This window comes from Clarias gariepinus, chromosome 6 (assembly GCF_024256425.1).
Source record: "Clarias gariepinus isolate MV-2021 ecotype Netherlands chromosome 6, CGAR_prim_01v2, whole genome shotgun sequence".
NCBI classification, from domain to species: domain Eukaryota; kingdom Metazoa; phylum Chordata; class Actinopteri; order Siluriformes; family Clariidae; genus Clarias; species Clarias gariepinus.
The window spans coordinates 30,273,056-30,285,063 of NC_071105.1; the positions used below are offsets into that span (position 1 = coordinate 30,273,056).

The 12,008-nt window shown below is 38.7% G+C and overlaps 1 protein-coding gene across 4 annotated transcripts in view; it reads left to right on the top strand.

Moving 5' to 3' along the window:
* The window catches only part of abcc4 (ATP-binding cassette, sub-family C (CFTR/MRP), member 4), a 53,076-nt gene that overhangs the window by 36,884 nt on the left and 4,184 nt on the right, over window positions 1-12,008 (top strand). For all 4 annotated transcript variants that reach the window (XM_053498068.1, XM_053498069.1, XM_053498071.1 and 1 more), the window contains 8 exons: window positions 2,528-2,607; window positions 3,520-3,670; window positions 3,760-3,879; window positions 4,152-4,262; window positions 4,495-4,595; window positions 4,692-4,880; window positions 5,022-5,267; window positions 9,620-9,792. In XM_053498068.1, the coding sequence (XP_053354043.1) occupies window positions 2,528-2,607; window positions 3,520-3,670; window positions 3,760-3,879; window positions 4,152-4,262; window positions 4,495-4,595; window positions 4,692-4,880; window positions 5,022-5,267; window positions 9,620-9,792 (1,171 nt within the window). The remainder of the gene's footprint in view (window positions 1-2,527; window positions 2,608-3,519; window positions 3,671-3,759; window positions 3,880-4,151; window positions 4,263-4,494; window positions 4,596-4,691; window positions 4,881-5,021; window positions 5,268-9,619; window positions 9,793-12,008) is intronic.

Here is a 12,008-nt window from a genome sequence, read left to right on the forward strand (position 1 = left end):
TCAAAGTAATGTAAGATTCACATTTTGGATTGACTTAATGTCTGCTTAAATTGAAAATCATCACATGCATCAATCAGACATGCACCCTTTTTCTTAACTTTTACTGAAATTTAAGAGGTCAGATTTATATATGAATGTGCTCAATCCAGAGAAATTGACACAGAAATCATACTAGGTCAACCCTCATAAATTTTATAGATCAGTTTAAACCCAGAACAAGTGTGAATGCTATGGACATGAGCCAACCAGTCATGTCAGTATATATCATATATCATAAATAATATATCATAAATCATGTTGCCAAATTGGCCACATTTACTCGATGGGCTACTTCCTATCATCTTGGGGTGGAAAATATCCATATAGTGCAAGTAGTAAAATAAAATTGACTTTAATGGTGTGTTACAGAGCATAAAGTATAAAGCTCATTCTGTACCCAGTGTTAATGACCTTGCCAAGACATTACAAACAAAACATGCAGTGTGTGTGTGAGAGAGAGAGAGAGAGAGAGAGAGAATACAGAAACCGGAAACAGCTAGGAAAAAAAAAATACCCCCCCTTTCATCCCAATTATGTTCGGGACATTTTAAGGCATTTCCCATCCTTTTAACAGCTTTAGCTTTTCAAAACTTTTTATTTACAGACACGAGGTGAGAGTGAGATTTAAATAAACCTTCTGCTTCATTTAGAAAAACTACAATATGATGACTCATATGGTGGGCATAGCGGAGCCTTACAGTAACTCAGAGGAGGGTTTACCAACCTTTTTTCCTCACAAACATGTTGTGGACATCACAGAAAAGACGAATCTGAAGAGGGGAATTCTTTTTTTAAAGACTAAATTTGTAATTTTAAAGAAGAGAAAAGGAGGGTATAGGTTTGTCATATTTTATTGTATGTACACACAGTAAAGACCCCTGTGACAGTACTGGGACTTTTACTGCACAGTCCTGAGGCATGTCTGAATGAAGCTGTGAGGAACATTTACATAAAGATAAGGCATGCCTGAATGACACATACATAAATATCTAGATACTGTAGGTTATATGGATTGATAAAGCATTAAATACATAAATACCCTTAAATGGGTAAATACATTATATATTTTCTTTCAAAAGGGCTTTAATTCAGTTTAATGCAGTTGCACATTTTGAACACAAGAGGTCCTAGTCTGTTCAATGTAGAGAGGTCAAATTGATGGAGAGCTCACCTGTCATGCAGTCACTTTGTTTCATTGAGAGTCTTCTGTAGTCCCATAGTGAGAACTCTTGTATTGCAATGATCAATACAAATCTTACTAAATTACATGACCATGACATAAAAAAAATAGAAATCTGACATTTAGTTGATTTTGGACATTGACTATGATTCAGAAATTTATGCATAGTCTTTTTAGTCATTATTTTTTTTATTTAGATAAATTTGAGAATTAAATTGAACTGTAGCTTCATGCCACAAATAAGATGTCTTTATGTCAAGTTAAATTAGGTAGGGTTAATGTATGGCCAACTGGTTATTATCACAAAATACAGCTTGACATTCATGAGTCATTTGGATTTGTATCAACCCAGAGATCATTTGCTTAGGATAATGGAAGCTAAGTGTATTTAAATATAATTATGTATTCATTTGTATATTTAGGCAAGTACACATTTTACACACATTTTACGCTAAAAAAAAGTGCTAAAAATGGCACATTTCCTAAAAATGTTGAATTGCTCAAAAATTGATTGAATTATTCCATCCAACATGAGGACCAGAGAGCTGTCTATTGGAGAAATGCCGTTTTGTAACGTCACACGTTCTTGTGCTCTGTCATTCCATATTTATCTTTTGATCCCAAATCCAAATTTATTAATTTTTTTAGGTATTGTGTAGTATTTAGACTATCCTAGAAACTTACTTTCACGATTGCAAAATTGTTTTATTCACTTTAAATATCATCTTTAGGGACTAAATCATCCATTTACTACACCATAGAATGGAGCAGCCGAAAGACCAACAACAGATGGGAATCTATTTATTGTTGTGTTCAATAGCACTAAATACATTTCTGTTTTGAGCAGTAAAGTATAAGCTCGCTGTGTAGTACTCCCAAGTACTTTTATTGTTGAAGATATTTGAATAGCTGTTGGTAGTATATTTATCAGGAGCTGTGTTATTTCTGATCATGTTATATTCCCTGACCTAATGGATGCAAGTTCTTGTACATGTGTTTATTTCATGACTAGCAGATTTATGGCATTTGACCAACGGGTTGAAAACAGGAAGTTCGGCTCATGGACAAATGAATGGGATAGAATTAGTCAATAGAATGTTTTCCATGCTGGCGAATGTTTTTCCAGTTAATACGGAGCATTTCTTAGCAGCGTAATATTTCTCTCATTATGTTCTTTTGCATCTAATTTTTATTATCATCTTAGGTGTCTTTTATTAAAAATTTATGATGAGGTAGTTTAACAATGGTGTCAGCAAATTGTATTTGTGGCTTTCATGTGTTTACTTTTTTGCTTTTGCTGTTTTTCAGGAAGAATTCTTAATCGGTTCTCAAAGGACATTGGTCACGTAGACTCCATGTTGCCCTGGACATTTGTGGACTTTATCCAAGTAAGTGTGTGTGTGTGTGTGTGTGTGTGTGTGTGTGTGTGTGTGTGTGTAAGTGTACCTGCTTCATGTCCTCACAGTGCCATTGTATAATGCTTGACAGACCAAATTAAACCAGCGTAATAGTCTTCTTTTAAAGCACATTTCATTCTGTCAGGAAGGGGGACCCTTCCTTTTTCTGTTGTGTTGGCAGACTGAAAGGACTTTAGCAACTTGACCATTGTCACTTAGTATTTTAGGGGCCTTTCTCGCTGTCTGCTCATCGCTATTCTTCCCCCATTTGCTATAATGACAAGGGGGCCTTTAGACAATGACTGAAGCCTTCTAGCTACGATTGTGTGTGGAGGGCTTAGATTTTTTTTTTCCCAGCTTGTGCATAGACCTAGTTTCTTTGAATGCCTGGGTCCCCCATTAAACCTTGTATATGCACTCTTTCTCCTTATTGGTAACACATTTTGTCAAGAGAATGACCCTTATCATGGCTCAGTGGACCTTACTAAGGAAGATTTGACACACACATTTGTGCCACCCAAATAGATTGTGTTTGACTTTATCACATTCCTAGCAGGGTGGCCACTAAGGCCATTGTTTTATAACCAGCCCTGTGGTTTAAATGGAAATTTGCCCCTGATCATTTTTTTTTGTTCAAGAAAGTTGTATGGCTTTAATTACATTGTGCCAAAACTGGCTAGCATGTCCAGTTTGCTGATTATATGTTATAAGATATTAAGGAGACTTGAGATAAACCATGGGATATGTCTTTATTATATGGGAACGTTCCGAAACTGTCGAGTCATGGCAAAATAGACTGTGGAGGTAGGCCTTTAACACTAAGGAGGCTTCAACATATTTTTAAAGACCCAACAGTTAACCACCATGACAAAGAGCTTATACAGTATCTCTCTCTCTCTCTAGGTGTTTTTGCAAATCATAGCTGTCATTGCTGTGGCTACTTCAGTCATCCCATGGATTCTGATCCCTGTACTGCCCCTTCTTATTGTCTTCCTTTTTTTACGTCGCTACTTCCTACAGACTTCGCGTGATATCAAGCGGCTTGAAGCCACTAGTGAGTGTTTCTATTAGTTGCTTACAGGGTCTTTTGTTTGTATGTCTGATTATTTGAGATTTTAAAAATAAACATGTTTTCTTTTATAGCTCGAAGCCCTGTTTTTTCTCACTTATCATCCTCACTGCAAGGCCTAAGTACTATTCGTGCCTTTAAGGCTGAAGAAAGATTCCAGCAAACCTTTGATTCCTATCAAGACGTGCACTCAGGTACAACAATATTTACATTAACAAACTGCAGGGTGTTCGGTTTTATCAGCTGCTGTGGCTGCAGGTTTTTGTTCCAAGTAATCAAACTGATGATTGACTGAATGTCAGGATCAAATGATTACGCAAACAGTATGAAATCAGATGAGGTTATCTCTGATTGTAAAAGAAGAAAAAAAAAACCGCAGCCCTGGCCATTTGTAAATAAGCCTGAACACTCCATCCTTATAACCTTCAGTCAAACATGTATTTTAATGTTTAACATTCATATGTAGAGGCCTGTTTTTTATTCCTGACCACTTCACGCTGGTTTGCCGTGCGTCTGGATGGAATGTGTTCGGTGTTTGTCACCATCACTGCCTTTGGATGCCTTCTGCTGAGAAACAGTAAGAAATCATCTACACTGTTTATACTGTACATATGGAGTTAAATATCCTGGTTATATTGAATATGTTAAAGTTTTCAGACAGCGCTATTAAATATGTTACCTAACCTGTCTGCTACTTTAACACCAAGGGCCTGTCTCCTGCAAACAGTGTAGTGTGTAAGTTCTAATATGTTTGATGGACAAAATGCATAACGATGTGATAATCTTGAGACTGTGACTGTATCTGTCAGGTCTGGAGGCAGGTGCTGTTGGCCTAGCCCTGTCCTATGCTGTAACCTTGATGGGCATGTTCCAGTGGGGTGTCAGGCAGAGTGCTGAAGTTGAGAACCTGGTAAGGCATTCTTTTTATCTACTATGGCATGATCTTAAGGAACATATTTAAAGAAAAATGATTTTTCAAATGATGTTTGTGTCTGTGCAAGCATAGATGACTTCAGTAGAAAGAGTTGTAGAATACACAGAGCTGGAGAATGAAGCACCATGGGAAACAAAGAAGCCTCCTCCTGAATGGCCGAGTCAGGGATTGATTACTTTTGACCAGGTCAATTTTTCATATAGTTCCAATGGGCCTGTTGTGCTGAAAAACTTAACAGCAGTGTTCAGACCAAAAGAAAAGGTAAGTTAAACCAAACCTGCCAGTTATGCATTCACTGTCTTTTTTATTGTGCATATATTATCATATAACAAGCTTAATGTTATAGTTGATCATTGTCCTTCATGTATAATTGGAGGTTTTGTTATCTGTCACATTGGAAAGGTTGGCATCGTAGGAAGGACAGGTGCAGGAAAGAGTTCTCTGATCTCTGCACTCTTCCGCCTGGCAGAGCCCCATGGAAAGATTTATGTGGACGGCTTGCTAATTTCTGATATTGGCCTCCATGACCTTCGCCAGAAAATATCTATTATTCCTCAAGATCCAGTGTTATTTACTGGGACCATGAGGAAAAACCTAGACCCATTCCAAGAGTACATGGACAAGGATCTATGGAATGCTTTAGATGAGGTACACATACAGTCCAATCCATAATTATTTGGACATTGACCATGTTATTATTACATTTTATTTTTAATAGGACATTAATCCAAGGGTAGTTACAAAGTAACAATCATAAATTGTCATTTGAATACGTTGTTGCTAATTCTTTGCAAAACTCGACATTTTGGATATAAATATTAAATTTGTTAACTTTTATCACTACGAAATTTGACTGGGAGCCAATGCAGTGTGGTCTTCTGCTTATACTAACGACTCTAGCTGCTGCAGTTTTGATTACCTGGAACTTATTCATGTACCTACAGAACCTATTCATAAACATACAGACAACAAGGTGAAATAGTAATCCAACCTGGAATTAAAAACTACTTTTCCATTATCATAAACATTATCATGACATTTTTCTGCATGTGTTCTTGAACAAGTAGTTCTGCCATTTTGAGATTAGGTAGCAGTTAATAAGCATCTAGTGTCTGATGTTCTTTAATCTGTTTTTTTTTTTACTTAATCAGATTAAGTTCAAGTTCAAGTTCAAGTTCAAGTAGGCTTTATTGTCATTACAACCATATACAGTTAGTACACAGTGAAACGAAACAACGTTCCTCCAGGACCAAGGTGCTACATGCAACATAAATTTACAACATAAATTAACAGAGACACTAAACTAGCTAACCAAGAGGCCTAGTTAACTGGCTAGCAGAGACAGGACAGAGAGACCTAACATAAATTACAACATAAATTAACAATAACTAACTAGCTAAGTAACATTTTTATAGACAACATAAAGTGCACGTGCAAATGTGCAAACAAGAGCAACAACAAAGTGACAGTGCGCAACCACGACATAACAGAACATAAGATATGGTGTTGAGGTAGTGGGTAAACATAAACATTCCTTAGAACAGCAGCAAGATTTGAGGAATTAGTGCAAAAATGTAGTCCAGTAATGATCATTGTGCAAAAAGATTGTTAAAAACAGTGAAGCATTTACAGGTTGGTGTGTACGATAATTTGGTGGTGTAGGTCAGTGTGTCTGCACTTGTGTTGATTAGTCAGTCCAGTCTCAATATTTTGAGGTAGTTGAGTTAAGCTGTGTGATAATGTTTGTGTTTGTGTGTGTGTGAGTGTGTTTGTGTTTATCAGTCCAGTCCCTTTTTGTTAAGGAGACGGATGGCTTGTGGAAAAAAGCTGTTGCACAGTCTGGATGTGTGTGCCCGAATGCTTCGGTACCTTTTTCCAGATGGCAGGAGTGTAAAGTGTGTGTGAGAGGGGTGTGTCCGATCAGCCACAATGCTGGTGGCTTTGCGGATGCAGCGTGTGGTGTAGATGTCTTCAATAGAGGGGAGAGAGACCCCGATGATCTTCTCCGCTGTCCTCACTATCCGTTGTAGGGTTTTGCGATCCGATATGGCACAATTCCCAAACCAGACAGTGATGCAGCCGCTCAGGATGCTCTCGATAGTTCCTCTATAGAAGGTGGTCAGGATCGGTGGTGGAAGCTGGGCCTTCCTCAGTCTTCTCAGAAAGAAGAGACGCTGTTGGGCTTTCTTCTGTAGGGAGCTGGTGTTGAGGGACCAGCTGAGGTCCTTCTCTAGGTGGACACCCAGAAATTTGGTGCTTTCGACGATTCCCACAGAGGAGCCGTTGATGCTCAGCGGAGAATGGTCGCCTCGTGTCCTCCTAAAGTCAACAACCATCTCCTTTGTCTTGTCAACATTTAGAGACAGGTTGTTGTCTTTACACCAGTCTGTTAGCCTCTGCACTTCCTCTCTGTACGCTGACTCGTCGTTCTTGCTAATGAGACCCACCACGGTCGTGTCATCAGCGAACTTAATGATGTGGTTCGAACTGTGTGTTGCTACACAGTCGTGAGTCAGCAGTGTGAACAGCAGGGGACTGAGCACACAGCCTTGTGGGGCCCCAGTGCTGAGTGTGGTGGTGCTGGAGGTGCAGTTCCCGATCCGTACTGACTGAGGCCTACCGGTCAGAAAGTCCAGGATCCAGTTGCAGAGGGAGGTGTTCAGGCCCAACAGGTTCAGCTTCCCAATCAGTTGTTGGGGGATGATAGTGTTGAATGCTGAGCTGAAATCTATGTACAGCATTCGAACATATGTGTCCTTCTTGTCAAGGTGTGTGAGGGCAAGATGGAGTGTAGTGGAGATGGCGTCGTCCGTTGAGCGGTTAGGACGGTACGCAAATTGCAGTGGGTCCAGTGAGGAGGGCAGCAGGGTCTTTATGTGTCTCATGACGAGCCGCTCGAAGCACTTCATGATGGTGGGTGTGAGTGCAACGGGACGGTAGTCATTGAGACATGACACAGTAGACTTCTTGGGCACGGGGACGATGGTGGTGGCCTTGAAGCACGTGGGAACGACGGCGCTGCTCAGAGAGATGTTAAAGATGTCGGTGAGAACATCTGCCAGCTGTTCAGCACATTCTCTGAGCACTCTGCCTGGGATGTTGTCTGGTCCAGCAGCTTTACGTGGGTTGACTCTGCGTAGAGTTTTCCTCACCTCAGCTGTAGTGAGACACAGCACCTGGTCGTTCGGAGGAGGGGTGGTCTTCCTCGCCGCTACGTTGTTCTGCCTGTCAAACCGAGCATAAAAGTTGTTCAGCGCATCTGGGAGGGAGCCGTCACTGTCACAGGCAGGTGATGTCGCCCTGTAGTTTGTGATGGCTTGTAAGCCCTGCCACATGCGCCGTGTGTCACCGCTGTCCCTGAAGTGATTGTGGATTTTCTGGGCGTGTGCGCGCTTTGCCTCTCTGATGGCCCGAGAAAGTTTGGCCCTTGCTGTTCTGAGGGCCACCTTGTCTCCCGCTTTGAAGGCAGAGTCTCTGGTCCTCAGAAGTGCACGCACTTCCGCAGTAATCCACGGTTTCTGGTTGGGTCGTGAGATGATGCTCTTGGAGACAGTGACGTCATCGGTGCACTTGTTGATGTAGCTGGTCACTGATGACGTGTACTCCTCTGATGACGTGTAAGATATGGAACACATGGAAGCTAATACCATGTGTATATATAATGTGTAAAAAAATTATAAAATAATTACATGCATTTACACAAACTACCATAAAGTTTATTTAAATGCTCGTAGTCGTACAATAGATGGCCTAAAGTCTGTAACCCATGGGCATCACTTAATACTGAGATTCCTCTTGAATGTTTTGCCAAGTTTTTGCCAGTTTGACCTGGAAGCTCTGGGTTATATTATGATGGCAAGAATGGCAAATATCACACATGAACGGGGCCTCTCTCCCATGATCATGGGTATATCTGAATTAAGCTATTAGGAACATTTATATAAAAAGTGAGTAATCACTAAACAAAAGACAGATAATTATTTTTTTATGGATTAATGAAGCTCAAAATGTTACATATTCCATCTTATGAAAAAGGCTTTTCCGGGCTCTGACAAAGGTATGATCATCAAAACCACCTTAGACCCCAGGATTACACGCCTTGTGCCATGGCTTACAGTATACACCTAACTAAAAAAGTAATTTAATTTGCCTAATTTAAGTTTTCTACAACCATATGTTTTCTATAACCAAAACATGGTATTAGTGCAAAAAAGTTTCTCACCGAGGTGAAAAAGTTAATTTTCAGATAGGATCATATAACACCATTTTTCATAATACTTTTCTGTTCCCTATCTCCTGATCCATTCTTCATTTTTGTAAATATGCATACACGTATATTTTTATCAAATAAAACGAAACACATTTGCTAAATACAATTTCATGCCCTTATATGTAGGGTGTGTAACTTTTTTTGAATTTAAATCGTTTCATGATCTTAATTGTCATTCAGATGAAATTTGGCCAATTTAGATTTTACATAAAAAGACATAAACCTAAAAAATTATATTATTCTAAAATGCAAAATTGTTATAATATTGCAACAAAAAATTTGACATGGTTACGGACACTAAAGATTTTTTGCTTTTTTAAGATTTTACCAAAAATTATTTCTTGTGCAAAGCACTGGGATACCCCTGGAATTTGAATGGTATGTGTGTTAACAATAATTATTGGACAGATTATAAAAAGCCATTTTAAATGAATTAAGTGTGCACCACTAATAGCTCAGTAATAGTTCTCAGTAAAAGTTTTATTTTCTCTCTGATACGTTTGTATAAAAGGGCTGTATTGTCCTATTTACCCAATTCGGATGTACTTTAAATACCAAGTTTATAATGAAAGTAAAGTTTGTAGTCTGCAGTTTAAGTTCTTATTCACTATGTGATTTAGCTTTCTTCTGCATAGCATGGCATGCTGGTGAAACTAATTCTGAAGAACTGTCAATTCTTTGGTGTCCCTATCTTGTGTTTGTATCTGTGTTCACATGTATACACTTTAAGGTCCAGCTGAAACCTGTGGTGGAGGAGTTGCCTGGTAAACTAGAGACTGTGCTGGCTGAATCTGGTTCTAACTTCAGTGTTGGTCAGCGGCAGCTTGTGTGTCTTGCCAGGGCCATCCTGAGGAGGAACCGAATCCTTATTATTGATGAAGCAACAGCTAATGTTGACCCCAGGTGACTGTGAGAGCCATTATAGGCTGTGGCACTCAAATACAAATATTATTGCTTTTTTTGTTGTTTTTTTACCCAAAAAAAGGTTCAAACAGCCCATAATATGTTTTCTATTTTAGATTGTCCATAGTAGCTAGATTTAGCTTTGATGACAGCTTGATACACTTATGGCATTCTCTTATCAGTTTCACGAGGTAATCACCTGATAGTGGTACCACAACTACTGTTGTAGCCTACACCTTATTATGGCAAGACACACTCACTTTAGTAAAGAGAAAAAAATCAGTCCATTACTTTAAAATATGTAGATCAGTCAATTTGAAAAATCTTAAGAACTTTGAATGTATCTCCAAGTGCAGTCACCAAAACCATTAAACACCATGATATAACTGCCTCTCATGAGGACCGTCTCAGGAAAGGAAGGCGATGAGCTACTTCTGCTGCAGAGGATAAGTTTATTAGATTAACCAGCTTTAGAAGCCCACATAAATGCTTGTCGGAGGTCAAGTGGCAGACATATTTCATCATTCTCTGTTCAGAGGAGACATGGTAGAATTGCAGCAAGGAAATTATTATTTCAGCAGAGTAACAAACAGAAGATATGTGCCTGGGCCAAGGAACATAAGGAATGGACATAAGATCAATGGAAAACTTTCCTTTGGTCTAATGATTCCAAATTTGAGAATTTTGGTTCTAACTGCCATGTCTTTGTTAGATGTGGAGAAGGTGAACAGAATGTTTCCCAAATATGTGTTTCCCACTGTGAGGCTTAGAGAAAGAAGTGTGATGGTGTGGAGGTGCTTTGTTGGTTACACTGGCGGTGACTTGAGCAGTGTGACTGCCACAGCCTCTGGTTTGAACATAATGGGATAATCATTTGTTTTCCAACTGGATAATGACCACAAGTTAGGTTGTGTAAGAGCTATTTGTCCAAGAACGAGAGTGATGGAGTTCTGCATCAGATGACCAGACCTCACAAACACCCGGTCTGAATCCTATTGAAATGTGGAGAGTGAAGAATAAGCAGCCAGCAAGTTCTCAACAGCTCTGAAAACACCTTCAGTATTATTGGAAAACCATTCCAGGCAACTACCTAGTCTTAAAGAATGCCAAGTGTGTGCAAAACTGTCAGCAAAGCAAAAGTTCGCTACGGTTTATTTAACACATTTTGTTGACAAGATAATTCCATATTCGTTCTGTCATATATGTCTTCCATATTAATATACAATGTTGAAAATAACAAAAACAAAGAAAAATCATTAAAAACCATAAATAGAATAAGCAGGTGTGTTCAAACTTTTGACTGAGACTGACAGACAGACAGACAGACATTGTGCCTGCCCTAAAATAAATGTGTTTATTAATGTACAGTGCATTACATTGCATCCGGGAAGTAACCAAAAGGTCTACAGACACTTCCTTGGACTTCATAGCTTGGTTTGTGCTTAAGGATGATCAGTGGAAATAGGATGCACCTGAGCTCAATTTTGAGTGTCATGGCAAAGGCCGTAAATACTTATGTACATGTGATTTTTATTTTATTTTGTTTTTACTAAATTTGCAAACATTTCCAACAAATTTCTATCAGGTTGTCATTATGGGTTATTGTTCGTATAAATACTGGGTAAAATAATGAATTTAATCCATTCTGGAATAAGGCTGTAACATTGCCAAATGTGGAAGAAGTGAAGTGCTGTGAATACTTTCTGGATGCACTGTAAATACAGTTCAAGACTTCTGTTATTCTGTTCTTCTTGCCCCAAATATGGAGCAGGTAAAGGATCTGGGAAAAAATACAGTCACAACCTTAGGCAGCACAAACCTAACTTTGTTTAGCTGCTCTTTTTGGATTGTTTGCGAAGATAAAACTACTACTGATTTCTCCCCAGTTGTTTCGCAATAGTTTGCAAGTATTTGTAATAGTCTGTATATGTACAGTATGTAATTATGCAGCGGAACAATCATTCTAAACACACTAGAAGGCCACCTCCGAATAGCTCAAAAAAATAAATAATGAAATTTTAAAAAATTCTTAAAAATTGATTTTGTAGTGGCCTAGTCAAAGTCCGCTCTTTAATGTGGCTGAATTAAAACAATTCCGCAAAGAAGATGGGTAGGTTTGGACAGCTTTTTCCCCTTAATAAATGAAATCATTATTTTAAAACTGCATTTTATATTTACAAAATGTTATCTTTGTGTAATATTAAAATTTCTTTGAT